This window comes from Anopheles nili, chromosome 3 (assembly GCF_943737925.1).
Source record: "Anopheles nili chromosome 3, idAnoNiliSN_F5_01, whole genome shotgun sequence".
NCBI lineage: Eukaryota > Metazoa > Arthropoda > Insecta > Diptera > Culicidae > Anopheles > Anopheles nili.
Window position 1 is genome coordinate 40,613,329 of NC_071292.1, and position 15,727 is coordinate 40,629,055.

The 15,727-nt window shown below is 35.5% G+C and overlaps 4 protein-coding genes across 4 annotated transcripts; 2 read left to right on the plus strand and 2 right to left on the minus strand.

Annotated features, from left to right (window-relative positions):
• Positions 1 to 3,870: 3,870 nt before the first annotated feature.
• Positions 3,871 to 6,209, plus strand: LOC128723425 (probable arginine--tRNA ligase, cytoplasmic). The gene is made up of 5 exons (XM_053817165.1): positions 3,871 to 4,053; positions 4,168 to 4,499; positions 4,582 to 5,644; positions 5,706 to 6,012; positions 6,087 to 6,209. The coding sequence occupies exons 1-5, from the start codon at positions 3,874 to 3,876 to the stop codon at positions 6,194 to 6,196; spliced, it is 1,992 nt and encodes a 663-aa protein (XP_053673140.1). The 5' UTR covers positions 3,871 to 3,873; the 3' UTR covers positions 6,197 to 6,209.
• Positions 6,210 to 6,666: 457 nt separating this feature from the next.
• On the plus strand, positions 6,667 to 7,332 carry LOC128725161 (39S ribosomal protein L18, mitochondrial). Its single transcript, XM_053818884.1, has 2 exons — positions 6,667 to 6,856; positions 6,920 to 7,332. The coding sequence occupies exons 1-2, from the start codon at positions 6,687 to 6,689 to the stop codon at positions 7,266 to 7,268; spliced, it is 519 nt and encodes a 172-aa protein (XP_053674859.1). The 5' UTR covers positions 6,667 to 6,686; the 3' UTR covers positions 7,269 to 7,332.
• Positions 7,292 to 7,691, minus strand: LOC128725162 (cytochrome b-c1 complex subunit 9). The gene is made up of 2 exons (XM_053818885.1): positions 7,482 to 7,691; positions 7,292 to 7,397 (listed from the first exon to the last, which is right to left on the minus strand). The coding sequence occupies exons 1-2, from the start codon at positions 7,611 to 7,613 to the stop codon at positions 7,359 to 7,361; spliced, it is 171 nt and encodes a 56-aa protein (XP_053674860.1). The 5' UTR covers positions 7,614 to 7,691; the 3' UTR covers positions 7,292 to 7,358.
• Positions 7,692 to 8,183: 492 nt separating this feature from the next.
• LOC128726195 (ATP-dependent RNA helicase abstrakt) lies at positions 8,184 to 10,028 on the minus strand. Its single transcript, XM_053819988.1, has one exon. It carries the CDS (start codon positions 10,026 to 10,028, stop codon positions 8,184 to 8,186), a length of 1,845 nt encoding a protein of 614 aa, XP_053675963.1.
• Between the last annotated feature and the right edge of the window lie 5,699 nt (positions 10,029 to 15,727).

Below are 15,727 nucleotides of genomic sequence, written 5' to 3' on the forward strand. Positions count from 1 at the left end.
GATTTAAGGATTATTGGATGTGGGTTATTGGATTCAAGAGTTTCCAACGTCAACAACGACTAACAATGAAAATGAATTTGATATAGCGCTACCGTCTGAATTTGTTAACCATATTTTCTTTGTGTAACTTGTTGAAATGGTGCAAAATGTGTATTTAATTGCATCACATAAAGAAGTACAAATTAATGACTTTTATAAATGCTTGCAGATTTTGTATAAGTAGTTCCATTCCTACACAGTTTAACCTGTGGAACGGGCACTGCAAAACCTTGAGACTAAATAAATTTCTTTGCAAAGAAATTATGTGTTCCAAATGCCACGATTAGGGGGAAATGTGCCCTATGTTTATCATATTCGAATAAGCCGAACTATGAATTCGTCGAAAAAAATACCATCTCGCTCTCTTTAAAATAACTCCCAACTCAATTTGTTTTAATGTGAGCAAACAGTAATAGAAATAACTTAATTTGTCCATACGTGGGAAAATATATAGATAGGATTTACATACATAGGATTTCAATAGTCGATATAGAAACAACCATGAAATCAATCGTAAAGACAATCCTAAAAATAGAGTGATGATGTAGAGGTGTTGTTTATAATTTTGAAACGAATATAATAAAACTAATGTCGAATGTGTTATATCACTTATAACAACAGTAAAGCTGTTTTAGAGAATTCAAGCTGTGCTTACGAATGCTTAGAACTAGACGATAGAATGGGTTTTTTAATGTTACCATATAAATTAGGCCAATTCTCTATGATCTTGTGATAGTATTTCCATCTGCAGTACTTCAATGAACCTCAGAGGCACATTACTTTTCGGATAACTGTCAATTTCTTCTAAATTGCACAGTGAAGTGTACAAAGTCCTTGTAATATGATCTCAATAAATCTATATTACACCCATTAATCGCAATTTGTTTCCTGCTACACTTGTAAGCTGGACAATCGGAAATAAGGGGGGAATCTCTTCAACCGTATCGATTCGACCAACATTTTATTCTGTCCGAACGGAGACGATAAATTTAAATTAGAATTTGCATAAAAAACAGCCTGCTACCGGTAAAAGTTCAAGATGTTTTGAAATTCTTTTACGCAAGAAATTATTTTTTTTTACTGTTGCGACACTATAGCAATTATGTGAATTACGAATTTTTATTTCCGCGAATGTATTGTTGACTAAAACCTATGCGAAAGTTAAGTAATTACATAATTATTATTTAGTTTGCAAATTATTTATATATATTCTAATCAATTATTTTAATCTTTACTTTGTGCAAACATATAAGCACGAATTTTGTTTTCGGAAAGCCCTCTTTCAATAGCATTGATAAAAGCTAGGAATCGAAAAATAAAATCATTCGCAACAGGTTCCAATGGCTAATCGTTTGAGGAAAGGCATTGGCAGAAAATAACGAAAACAACGAATGCGTGAAATAGCTCAATAAAACAAAGAGGCAAAATTTTCAAAGGCATAAAACTGAATGAATTAAAATCACTGCTTATTTTTTTGGACGGGCCTCGAAATTGCATCTTTCCATAGAAATGTGTTAAGTGTCCATACTGTTCACGGTACATTTTAGATTAAACTTGTTACGCGTTAAGCTGCGATACAATTGATTGGAGTATACTTTGTTTAAAAATAATCCTCTCCTATCAGCTTTTTTGAGTGGAGCAGCATATTGTTATTGTTATTTATTTAATAACGGCCTGGCCGTATTTAGGAGTGGAGCAGCATATATTAACGTCAAATAATTTTTGGAGCTAATCATTTGTAGCTAAATAAATACATGTATTTTAAACATTGGCAGATTTATTGTCAAGGCTAACAAAAAATATAGCTCTTCTTAATATTATAACTATAATTATTAGTTACACATTCAGCTGCTTGTAAAGTGGCTTACACATTACCTAGACATTTGCTCACATTTCTTTTTTATATTCGCACCTGCTTTATGAGATGAGATTTACTATGAGATTCTTTATTTATCCATTTCTCCGTTTATCGGTTTCTTAAATACCATTTCTCCACATACACTCCCAGACGTTCGCTAAACCTGTTCTTACCTTTATCTTTCTACCTATTTTCAGTTCTTCTCGTTCCATGCAAAACTAATACCTTTTATCCATACGTCCTTCTATCTTCCTCATCCAACATAACAAAACGCGGATCCTAATTATTATATACCATACCAATACCATACCATTATAGGACGCATGTTGATTTTAACTTTTAAAACCCTACATCTGATCTGAATACTTTTTCATCGCTTTCTCAGTAACTCAATCTCATGCAGCAAATATCTATAAAATTTTACCCCTTTTAATTATTATTTTGTTTTACTTTATCATTATTATTTATGTTATTATTTCTTTTATTATTTTGTAATGAAAATAGTATTAAATTTATATTTTCATAAAAATGTCCTATTTACGTCATCATTACCTATAATATCTCGAAACAGTTTTCCTTACTCTTCTATTTTACAACCGTATTACTTCTCCTTTTCAAACAGCCTTTCCGTGTTCTTCATCATTGTACTGTCTCTGCTATCATCCAACTGCCAATTCTTTCTGCTGAATACGACCATATTGTTCATTACAATATATTATATGCCGGCATTTATTCACTCTCTCCTTTTTTGTGACTTAATCTTCTTCTTCTTCTTAAATGGCTCGACAACCGATGTACGGTCAAGGACTACCTTTTATGAAAATCCACGTGTTCAGCCTAACTCAACGCAATGAGTCAATACTCATAATGAAATTGATTCAAATCATATTATCATTTATATGAAGAAAATAAAATCCTATAGTCGGGGTTATAGCTGAACTAACTACCCGTGATTTCTCTAAGAGTGATTTCAATTTACCAGTGAATTTCAGTGAACGGACGGTGGATGAAACTCAACGACGCGTCTTTCTCGTCTGCTGGTTGCATGGGAGTTCCCTATGCTCCCGTCGGATGAAGCTAAAACATAGCTACTCCTCGTAGAGAGAAAGGAAAACTCTTTTTTTGGATCATTTATATTACAGCCTCACTTTATTCTACACCTAGGCAACGAATATTTTGCCAGTCTATATATTGAGGAAGTAGAAGCGAATGTTTCAGAGAAATTCAGAGAAATTAAGCTTAATTTTTATTCCGGAACAGTTTTTGATTTCTCTCCCCCCTACTTTGTTCTCTACAGTTAAGATTTCGCGTTGTGGATTTGATACTTTACCACTTTTTGGAAGGATCTTATTTCTGTTGAATCAGACCTTTCTTTTACTTTTGAACGAGATTTTCATTATTCTTAAAAGAGTGGCGAGTGTGGGAGCTTACATTTGCACCCCGCTGGGACGTCATCTTCAATTGATATTTATTTATTTAATTATTTGTTTATTTATTTATTAGTCTATTCTGTATTTTTTATTCATTCTTTTATTTACCTACTTAAATAAAGTATATTATATCCACCGATCATGGCTTAACAGATATTAAGATTTTTCATTTACTGTAATACGTTAAGTTTGCCGGGCGAAGTTGCATAATCGTGCCACCGCCACGAATTACTGGTTTTATTTGTAGTTTTATTTTTAACGTATACGAATTTGACTTGAAGCTCTGTTTGAAATTGACATTTTGTATGTCAAAGGATGTGCGTTTTGTGTGTGCAAAACACGTGTAGTCCACTGTGGTGTTTATGATAGTCGCAAGCGAATCAAATGTAGCAAAAAAGAAAACAACTACCTGAAAAAAGAAGAGCTGTCAAAAAAGTAAGCATTCGTGTCTGATTGTCGATCGTAAGAAAAGAAGGAAGACGGTGTTTCCGGCAAAATTGCATCAGCGTTCTATAGTCGTAGCAAAGTTGTCAGTAATCAACGAAAATGGCAGATTTCGATATTGTTAATAAATGCATCAGGAACATGGAAAAGGAGATACAGCTGTTGCAAACGGAAATATCGAATGTTCGAGCCGGTATCGGACTGGAAGAGTGTAGTCCGGAACTTAAAAAACTGACGGAAGAGAACATACGATTAACTCATCGATTGGAAATTTTGAAGTCGGTATGTTTTTAACATATGTAATTTATTTCGCACGTTTTGTGATGTTTCGTTGTATGATTCTTTGAATTGAAATTCTCTTATTGTTACTGTTTATTTTGTTATTTTGTATTATAGGCTATAGTTAAAGAAGGAGGGGCTAGTGCCGCTACACCCAGTTCGGAAGAATCCATATTAGAACAATTACAACAGGTGTTCACGGATGCTATTCAAAAAGCATTTCCTACTTTAACGGTTCCTGCTGTGATTACTATTTCTACTTCACCCAAATTTGGTGACTATCAATGCAATAGCGCAATGCAAATTGTAAAGTTGCTGAAGCAGCAATCTGTTAATATATCACCAATTAATGTAGCACAAAAAATAATTGAAAAGTTACCGAAAACAGTAGCTTGTATCGATAAAGTAGAAATTGCTGGAGCTGGCTACGTAAATGTTTTCCTTTCCAGGTAGATATATATTTATTACACATGAACGAGCTACTGGAACAAGGTTTACGAACTTAACATCTCCATAATTATTCTATTTTAGAACTTATGGAGAACAACGCATTATGAGCATCTTGAAGAAAGGTTTGATAATCCCTGTAATCGAAAAGAAACGTGTAATTGTAGACTTTTCCTCACCCAACGTCGCAAAGGAAATGCATGTTGGACATTTACGATCAACTATAATTGGTGATTCAATTTGTCGGTTCCTTGAATTTCTTGGACATGATGTTCTTCGTATAAATCACATCGGTGATTGGGGAACTCAGTTTGGAATGTTGATTGCTCATTTGCAGGATCGATTCCCGAACTTTCAAACTGTGTCTCCTCCGATAAGCGATTTACAGGCATTCTACAAAGAATCGAAGGTTCGATTTGATACCGACGAAGCATTTAAAAAACGTGCCTATGAATGTGTAGTTAAACTTCAAAGTGGTGAATCGTTGTACTTGAAGGCATGGAATTTGATATGTGATGTATCACGTAAAGAATTCCAAATTATATATAACAGATTGGATGTTAAGCTCACTGAGCGGGGCGAATCGTTCTACCAGAGCAGGATGCAAACGATTGTGAATGATCTTAAAAAAGGAGGATTTTTGGAGGAAGATGAAGGTCGATTGATTATGTGGGGCGAAGATCGTGCAGGTATTCCCCTAACAGTCGTGAAGTCAGACGGAGGTTTCACATACGACACGTCCGATATGGCAGCCATCAAACAACGGCTGTACGAAGAAAAAGCAGATTGGTTAATATACGTCACAGACGCTGGTCAAGCAACGCATTTTCAGACAATTTTTTCCTGTGCAAAACGTGCGCATATTCTCGATGAAAACAGACATCGGGTCGACCACGTTGGTTTTGGTGTGGTCCTTGGTGAGGATGGAAAAAAATTCAAGACACGGTCGGGTGATACAGTGAAGTTAGCTGAATTGCTCGACGAAGGTCTAAAACGATCTATGGATAAGTTGGTGCTTAAAGAGCGTAATTTAATTCTCACACCAGAAGAGCTACGTGCTGCCCAGGAATCGGTCGCTTATGGTTGCATAAAATACGCGGATTTATCCCATAATCGTAACAACGAATACATTTTTTCATTCGACAAGGTAATGTAGAAATTAATATATACATTAAGCTTTTTATGGCTGACTTTGTTTATTTTTTCAGATGCTTGAAGATAAAGGAAATACGGCCGTGTACTTGTTGTATGCATTGACTCGCATTCGTTCAATAGCTAGAAACTGTGGAGGAGATTATATCAATAACATGCGTAAAGTTATTGAAAGTACAGATTTTAAGATACAACACGATAAGGAATGGAAACTTGCAAAACAGCTGCTTCGTTTTCCTGATGTAATATTATTGGTCATGAAAAACCTGTCTTTACACCACCTTTGTGAGTTCGTGTACGAGACTTGTACCACTTTTAGTGAATTTTACGACAGTTGCTATTGCATAGAAAAGAATGCCAATGGTAAGAAATAATAACTATTGTTGAATAGAACATTCCGTAAATATAAACATTTTTTTTTCTTCCATATTCTACAGGTGAAATAACCAAAGTCTATGCATCAAGAGTTCTTCTATGCGAAGCAACATCTAGAATATTGGAAAAATGTTTCGATATACTGGGTCTAAAGCCGGTTAATAAGATTTGAAGAACATATGGTCATTACATTTCAAAATAAATATTAAGAAAATGTCTTTGGTTTGTTATTCAGTCTAGACGAAAACATAAGTTTGTCCTGCTTACTTAAAACTCATATTCATTGAATCTCATACATAATTAACTGCTGAAAACCCCTGAAGGCGATGGTGAACGTATATGGGGTATCGGTTAGATAACAATAACAGGATAAACAGATGGACAATTAAACATAATGCTCAATCCAATAGGTATTTTAAGGATAACGTTCTAAATTGAATCTTTTTACGATCAGCTTTAGATGTTGGGCCATTCAAAAGCGCGAGCAACAAACTAAAGGCTATGCCGAGTTTTATTATCATTTTTAAACCGGTGTTAAATTTTTCAAGTTTTTGACATCAAATATAAACATATGCTGCTTTTGTCTAGCATATTTTTTTGTCAATCTGTCATCAGTCAAGAGAACAGCGAATAATATATAAATCTACCGAAAGCGCTGAAAGATGAAAGCAAGTTCAAAACAAGTTCTTTGTAAAATTCAACAAACTAGCCGGATTTGCAATGATGTTTTATACATGGTAAATAGGAATCCCAGGAATCTTGAACAGCTCAGACTAGCGTATAAAACAGACGGCTATCATTTAGAAAAACCAGTGCGAAATTTCTGGCATAAGTATGTTTGTTGCGAACATGTGTATATTTCCGTATATATCTAAGATTGGCTTATTTTTTTTAGGTTGGAGCTAGTTACGAGTAAAAAGTATATAACAGCAAAACTAATCCATTTTGAAAATGGTACTATTATTGAATGCAGCACGACGGAATGGGCGTTAAAACGCCACCTCTATAAGGGAAATGATTTTACGGCCCATACAACTCTGGGAAAAGCATTTGCCGCACGTTGTCTGGAGGCTGGACTAACCGAAATGCGGTGCGATCTTCAACCTGCTGATGGTGGCAAAGTGGCCGCATTTCTAAATTCTTTGCAAGAGTGTGGTATTAGTTTAAAAGAACCTAGTCGTATTCGAACACCATACCCTTGGGACATGCACCGACCTGAAAAACCATGGGAATTGACAGAATAGCTGGCAAAACAAAGCTCGCTCAGTGGATTTTAGTAAGCTACGATTTATTTCAAATAAACAATTAGCTGGTTAATTTTTCATCTCCAATCATTATTGCTCGTACTTCTGCTTGATATCCTTCCACAATTTCTGAAATAAAAACCGTACGATATTAGCGCGAATTACATAATGAATGTCACTTCTGTAACGTAAACCCCACACTAAAGAACTTACCCCTTTGTTATGGGATTCGAATACGGCATCGGTAATCATATCGAAGCCACGTTCAAAGAAAAATACGCATCCGGCAATGCCAACAAGGTACGTGGATGTACGCTTGAGCAGCAGATTGTTAAGCAGCTTCATTTTGGTTGCTCCGCGAAAAGGACTTTTTCACGCTTGCAATCACAACACCGAGCAAACACAGAATGGCAATCGATGTAACACACACTCATACACCATCTGGTAATGAATTCGAGCCTTTTGACGAATTTTGACGTTTTTTGCTCTTGTGTTATGTGTTTAAGCTATTGGTTTCGTCACTGAACTTCGTTACGTAAAAAATTAACGACATTCGCACTAAATTACAACTTTATCTATTTTTTAATTTATTTACTACTTGGCTTTGATCGGCGTCTTTTTCAATTAGTTTGAAAAAAGTATATTCTAATTCAATGACTCGCCACATGGAGAACGGCATTACCTTCGTTCAAAATTTCTTGATCGGCTTATATTACTTATAATCAAAACTTTTTTTGAGTCATTCATTCATCAATCACATTAATTTGAAATTCAAGATCTATTCAAGATTTTTCATTGTGAAGAAAGAAGATGATTGATTAGTTTATATTCAATTAGATAGTAATCACGTTGCATGATGATCATTTATTACATGAGGCATTCTACACATATTTAGTTCATATTCTATTGAGCCGATTAGTAATCAGCCGCTGTATTAGACAAGTAATCCCTACGACCTATGTTTGAAGCCTGCTTACTCTGCACTGCTTCTAACTTGGGACATTCAGTGATACGATGTCCCAGTCCACCACAGTAACTGCAACCATCGCCAAGATCAGCGTATTTTTCGGTTTCTGAACAAAGTTCTCCCAGAAAAGGTGGTACCTTTTGTTTTGCTTCAATTAGGAGGTGCTTTAAATCTAGTAGTACAAATTGTTCAGTAGCCTTATTGATGAACGTTGTTGCTAGACCTTTTGAGCCTGACCGACCCGTACGACCGATGCGATGTACATAGTTCTCGATATCGTCGGGCATATCATAATTAATTACATGCTGTACGTCAGGAAAATCCAATCCTTTTGATGCAACATCAGTAGCAACCAACACGTCCTTTTCTTGATTTCTAAAAGCTTCGACCGAGCGGTATCTTTCTTCCTGATCCTTTCCTCCGTGAATCGCAACTGCTTCAACACCCTTTAACAGCAAATACTCATGTATAGCATCAACATCCTGTTTTTTCTCTGCAAATATCAGCACTGGAGGTGAAGTTTTCTGTAAGCATTCGAGTAAGTATACCACTTTTGCTTCTTGTTTGACGTATTCTACGTCTTGGGTAACGTTCATCGAGGCAGCACCCGCTCGACCAACGTTAATTGTTACTGGTTTCACAAGAGCCGACTTTGCGAAATTTTGAATTTTTTTCGGCATTGTCGCAGAAAACAATAAAGTTTGACGCTGCCCTTTGAAGTAAGAAAATATTGTACGAACGTCTTCCTCAAATCCCATGTCAATCATACGATCTGCTTCATCCATGCATAGATAGCGACAAACATCGAGATTTACCAGCTTCTTATCCAACATATCCATCAAACGACCAGGAGTGGCAACCATGATGTGTGCTCCTTGCTGTATAATTGCGATTGCATCGTTTATAGGAACGCCTCCAATAGCAAGTACCGTGCGAATTTCAGGCATATTGGCTTCTTGTAGATGCCGACAGTAATATTGTATGATGTCATGTGTTTGCTTCGCTAATTCTCGCGACGGACAGATTATTAAACCATATGGACCTTCTCGTTTAACAAAAGGCAACCGCAATTCTTGTTCCAAGGAGAACATAATAATCGGCAATACAAACACTAGAGTTTTTCCTGAGCCCGTAAAAGCGATACCAATCAAATCTCGCCCAGCTAATACTGCTGGAATTCCTTGAACTTGAATTGGAGAAGGTTTCTTAATGTTTCTTTTTGCTAATGCAGACAGTACCGCCTTAGGTAATTTCATTTCGCGAAATGTGACCAAAGGCGGAGGTACATTATCACCTTCGGTAAGTATACGTAGTTTTTCGCGTATTTTTTCGTGAAATGATTCTGGCTTTGCAAGAATGTATCTGGGTGGTGTCCAGCTAGTTTTAATAGGATCTTCATATTGAATGCCTTTAGCCAATTCAGCCACACCCATGAGAGCCTTCTTTTCGGCTACACTTTCGAGAATTTTTTCCTCTTCCTTTAACTGTTTTTCTACGGCACTGATTTTTTTGGCTTCTGCAATTTTTTTCAGCTCGGTATGTTGATCCAACAGACTTATGTTAAACTTCCGTCCCCAAGATTCTTCTGTACTTTCTTCTTCGTGTTCATTTTCACTGGACGATTTACCGACATTGGATGCTTCGGCCGTAAGTTGAACAATACGGCCTAGCTTAAGCAATTGCTGTTTTTTCCTCTGCTTTACAGGAACGTAAGGAACAAATTTGTCATTTTCTTCTTCATGTTCGCTTTCGTCGGACTCTCTTCTATATTTTTTTAAAGGTTGTGCAGACATTTTATTCAAATTATTTGCGAATTTAGTATTTGTTATTAATTTACGATACTTGGAACTATTTAGAATACAATGTTTGTACACAAAACTAACGAATGTCAAACCCAGTTATGATTATTATCAAACAAATGTTCAGTCTTAGTGTGTTTACGCGTAGGCAGGTTCAAAGCTTGAAAACTGAAAAATAACTACCGTATTTTATCGCGTATAGTGCGCATACGAGTCTAGTACGCACCTAAATTTAACAACTAAGTTTTGGAAAACCTTTCCAAAAAATCCTTTTCCATATCTTTTCCATATTTGTTACAGACAAAAATTTCATAAAAACTTTTTAAAACATTTTTGATTTATAAATTAATGGTATATTAATGGCTACAGTCCAGTATTAAGTCTATCAAAGAACGACATTATTTTATTGATGAACAATTTAAATATTTGTCTCGTGGTTAAGTGCAAGCGAAAAAGAAAAAAAATTATTCTACGTTGCTTTATGAATAGTAGAGAATTGTATATTAAACAAAGAGAAAAACAATTGTTAAACATCCGGATCAATATTAGATAAAATAAAGCCCATACAATGTTTTTTTGCAGCTGTCCTCGATGTCTGATTATTGCAGTAATGGACATATGGAATCTTAAGGTAAACCGATACATTTCAATTTTTTTGTTCGTCCTACCAGTTTCTGTTTTTTTACCTGTTTTTGTATCAGTTATAACTTTTTCTAATAAAAACATTCCTCGTTCGATGTAGATCATGTAGACACCGTAAAAGATCTTCATAGGCGGAGTCGTTCAGTGCCTTTTAAATGACATGAACATCCCATCTAAAGCCTGGCGTCTTATTCGCTGCATGCCAGTGAGGCTGTCGTACAGCTCTTAAAGTTCGTCATCACTTTGCTTCTAGCATCACAGCCAAAGGGTGCTGACGTTAAAATCGTTCCTCTAGTCCACCAATGCCTATAAATCTGTGTCAGTTTACCTGTCTTCCAAACGTTTATTAAACTCCGTAAAGAACAGCTCTCCAACACTAACTGTTGAAAGTATACAGGAGGCTAAATAACTATTTTGGTTAAAAAGCCGTAAATAAAGAGATTACTCCTTATTGGATATATTGCTTTTGCTAAACAAGAAGAGAAAGAAGAAGAAGAAGAAGAAGTGTTCGTCATTGTAAAGGCCCCTCCAATGTTCTTCCACTGAGATTTATCACATTTGAACAATGTTCATGTCGAAGAGTTGTAAATAAATCGTATGTATAGTTCCAGCTTCAACCAACAGGTAGATTGATGCGGCAAATCTTTGAGAAGATGGGGGAGTATCAGCTCCACTCTTTTCATTTCTTCATAAAATCCAAAGTAGCATATGACAGCGTAGCCAGGGTAAAACTTTACGACGCAATGAGCTCTTTTTCTAATCCCGGCCAAGCTTACCAGGCTTTTAAAAATGACCATGGCCAACGTCACATGCCAGGAGATGGTGGACGGAAAACTCTCAAGGCTCTTTACTACCACTAAGGGTCTGCACCAGGGTGATAGGCTTTCCGATCTCCTTTTCAACCTGGTGCTTGACAGGGCCATCCGAAACTCAGGGTTGGATACCTCGGGGACCATCTTCTACAAGTCAATACTTGAGGACAATGAGGACAAGGTACACGATGATGACATAGCTATCATTGGTTTGGGGCTCTTCTATGAAGCAGAAGCGTTCAAACGGATTGAGTAGGCGACAGAGAACCTCGTAGACAACCGGTCATATTATAACCTTAGGAAACTTCTTCACACAAAATACCTGTCGCGGAAGCTTGAATTATATAAAACATTCATAGTTGCAGTACTCACACGTCTCTGAGACATGGCATGGTCTCTGAGACAGCCCGTAAAGTCGTAAGATCGGTTTTATTTCTTAGATTCTTCAGCATATGTTGTGGCTTGGAGACTACACTAGCGCTAGCTGTCTAGAGGTTACTCGAGATACTAACATGAAATGTCAAAAGAATGCCGAAATTTTGAATCAAGGTGGTTTCTTGCAGAGGGAATATAATCTGATGATCCGTGCGAAGGATTACTGAGATACTGGATTGGTCTAGATTTTCTCAATTGGTAAAAGTCGTCGTCACAACGATTTGCTCGAAACTTTGAAAAGATACGTATGAATGATTGCTCTGAACAATTTTTGGCACTCCGATCATTGTGTCGTCCAAAAGGAATGAGACACCGCCATTATGTGCTAAAAAGAATGCCAAGCTCACGGCCGGTTCCCGAGTCTTTTCCTTCGGGATCTGTTGAAGCTGTGCAAGCAAAATGATATGAATAATCCATACATCAGGAACAGTACATTCGGACAAACTGCGACGTTGAATAATGATGATTCTGTCATCTGCTGAGCCATCCAGTATTCAACTCTCCTGAGTGACTATTGAGAAGTAACTCATGTGAGATCAGTCCACCGTCTGGCCCAGCTTTGAGTGACTTTACTTCGTGAGAGAGTGAGTTTTTGAATCAGCTGACCATGAACCGGTTCAAAAATCTGATGCAGATCCTCGCATTTTTTTAACGATTCGTAGAGTATGATGTTATTGTTTATGATAAGATCACTAAGAATGGGTTTGTATTTCTTTTTTAGTAAACTAATGCGAACTCAGTATCTAAAGCAGTCATGTTCTATATTTTATCTTTTATTTTATTTGTACAAACTTCAACAATTTTTTCTTTTACAATAATCATAATGAATAATAAATCTATAATCTTGTTTGTGTTTCAATCGCACATACTTCTGCATCGCTGTTTTTTTAGTTTTCGCTTTGCCTGCGGTTTCCTCACTTGTGTGCACACTTACGATTCTTGCTTTAATCCATATTGTTGCCGTTCATTACGCGTTTGTGTTTGAATGTGTAGGTATGTTTGTGTGTTTCTTATTTTGCGAATTAAGCACTTTTGGAAAAAAAAAACTTTGCATTAAGCATTGTTTACAATTATGATGTATTGCGTTTAATTAAAGAAAAAAAGAAAAAAAGTTACGAGATTCGACTAATTTTAAAGTAATTCTCTTCGACATGTTCTTCATTTTACTCATACCGCTTCAATGTTATCTCACATTTTTAGAAATGTGATTGATGTTGTATAAAAAAAATAGGTACGAATGTCTAAGTTGTGTAGGTACACACAATGCACCTGTAAGTGGTGGGTCTAACTTTGATGAAAGCCAGTCGAAAAAGTATTAACGGACGAAAGATGTGTTTGAGTTTTGAGCTTTAGTTATTTCATATTACTAGCATCGTTAGACTTCGTATGGGTTTATTGATGAGATCTCTCTTTATGTAAAATTTATTTTAAAAAAACGTATTGTGTTTAATTCAGATTATCGAAACAATTATGAAAATTACATATTTCGGGTAAAGTAAAAGAGCGGGGCGTTACTTCTCTTTGAGGATGTTAGCTGAAATACTCTCGGCTTCGTTAGCTAAGACTTAACTTTCTGCATGTATACTATAGGAAACATCACAATAACGTCTTTATCAACAACAGTTTGTTTCGAATAATTAAAAAAACGGTAAACTGAATAAAACAACTAAATAACTGCAGAAAATGGTTGTTAATAATTATAAAGTATGTGAACATAACATAAGCGTGGGGTAAAATCTAGGCAAGGATGTTAGTTAAGATCTATTCGATCAAAATTAGTGACACACAATATTATTTTTATAAATCTTTAGATCTTTGCGTAGACTTTGATTTACACAGTTGTACACTGTTGAACTTCACCCGTTGTTGTATCAGAATACACCACTTGGAAAACAGATTGTTTTGATTACAAAAAAAAAGAAATTACAAACGATACTAACGGAAAGAAGATACATGATTGAGTCCTAATAAACTAATTCCCTTTAATACGTTGAGATGTATTGTTGCAGATGTATTGTAAGTATCTTTTCTTTGGTTGCCTTGAATTGATTTCAATGTCTTATGTTTTGATTTTTTTTATCAACCAGTATTAATGAGTTGAATTTTCTATTATTTTTACATTATTACTTAATAGCTTAGCTATACACTTAGAAATCATGTACTGCAAGCTTTTTTTGTGGCTTTAAGTTAAATCAGAGCATTACGTAAATTTGAGTCTTACTTCAAAATATATAACGTTCTAATTATGAAAATCCATAAAAAGTTAGATTATAGTAACAAAATACGAATAAATAATTCTGTCGTTGGCCCCTATTTGGTTCCTCCAGAACATAAATTTGACTAATTTAAGTACTCATGACATTCGATAAAGTCTTTTGAATCCTGTCGGGAAGACACAGAATTCAACCACAGAACAGTTTCGTGAATTTTTTTCGCTCGTCTTCAATCAATATGCGTACACATGTGTTAACAATTATCTCATCATTAGACAATTTTAATTAGAAAATGACATTGCTTTCCACTGTGATATGTTTAGAAGTGGGGAACGTGAAATCCTTTTAAACATCTCCAGTAAAAGTATGGCAGGGAGATACACAGCTGATCCAGACGAGTTTACTTAAGCACATGTACGATTTTCCTTTATTGACGTACAAATGCTCGTCTATTAGCGTTTTAGTTTATCATTGCTATTTGCATGACAAAAACGGTGTAGTTGATAAGTGAAAAATGATTCACGAAATATTCTGTTCCGAATGTCAATTGCAAACTAATACATTTCGTTGTTTCGAGTTACATTTATAATTTGAATAATTTAGAACAAATGCTTTGGTCAGTTATTAATGGTAAGTAATAAACCAAGATGCATAGTGTTTTTTTTTCTTTTATTAGTGCAAATTCAACCAATTTGCCTGAAAAGCGGAATCGTGTTGACTTAAATTGTATTAGAATACCAAATGTATCCAATTCCAGATACATTTTATTCACATTTTCAATGATCAATAGTAAATTGATATATTTCCTCAATACCAAGCCTTTTGTCCAATCGAACAGTTTTGATGCGTGGTATATATTGTTTAAAAATAAGCATTAAGTTGAATGCACAATATTTATAAACTATTTAGCCAACAAGCAAACGTGTAACAAATAAAAAAAAATTTTCCAATAAAACATAATGCATCTTTGAGGCATTCGAAAAATTCAGAAAAAGGTGTATTCATGAATTTTTGGTGATAAGAGAAGCGGAGTTTTTAGCGTAAATGCCTGAAATAATATGAAAGAAAATTCATAACAGCTGGGGAAGTAGCTGTGTATAATTATTTCTTCGGAGCTTTGATTTTGTTAGCCTGTGTAAAAGTAGTGCGATATTTTTTTCAGAAAAACACGTCAGTGAAAATTGTATGAACATTCAGATAAGCGAACGCATGAGTTTGAATGCAGCGTGTTCTTTGGACGCACAATGAGAGATAATTTCTTATTCTTGCGACAAACAAAATGTACACGTCGACAGCAATCGAATCGAGGGCTAATCGAATGCAAAGCCATCGATTTCCGTACAAAACACATTTGTGGACATTTCTAGCAGACCTGTCTCACTACCTATGTCAATGACTACCTTCCAATGGTTTTATTTTCTTAGTATCACTGCTATTCGCTTGAGGTTCCATCGCTACCGGATTTTCTACCATTGGTTTGTTTAACGCGAGTTGCATCTTCAAGCGTATGCGAAATGTTGTATCTTGTGCAATCTTTCCTTGCTTACTGTTTTTTTTTCCACAATCTTTTCTACTCTGTTCTGCATTGTTC

Coding starts and splice junctions, on each gene's coding strand:
- LOC128723425 (XM_053817165.1), top strand. CDS start 3,874: ATGGCAGATTTCGATATTGTTAATAAATGCATCAGGAACATGGAAAAG. Junction 4,054..4,167: donor GATTGGAAATTTTGAAGTCG/GTATGTTTTTAA, acceptor TTTGTATTATAG/GCTATAGTTAAAGAAGGAGG. Junction 4,500..4,581: donor GTAAATGTTTTCCTTTCCAG/GTAGATATATAT, acceptor ATTCTATTTTAG/AACTTATGGAGAACAACGCA.
- LOC128725161 (XM_053818884.1), top strand. CDS start 6,687: ATGAAAGCAAGTTCAAAACAAGTTCTTTGTAAAATTCAACAAACTAGC. Junction 6,857..6,919: donor GTGCGAAATTTCTGGCATAA/GTATGTTTGTTG, acceptor TATTTTTTTTAG/GTTGGAGCTAGTTACGAGTA.
- LOC128725162 (XM_053818885.1), bottom strand. CDS start 7,613: ATGAAGCTGCTTAACAATCTGCTGCTCAAGCGTACATCCACGTACCTT. Junction 7,398..7,481: donor TCGAATCCCATAACAAAGGG/GTAAGTTCTTTA, acceptor TTTTTATTTCAG/AAATTGTGGAAGGATATCAA.
- LOC128726195 (XM_053819988.1), bottom strand. CDS start 10,028: ATGTCTGCACAACCTTTAAAAAAATATAGAAGAGAGTCCGACGAAAGC.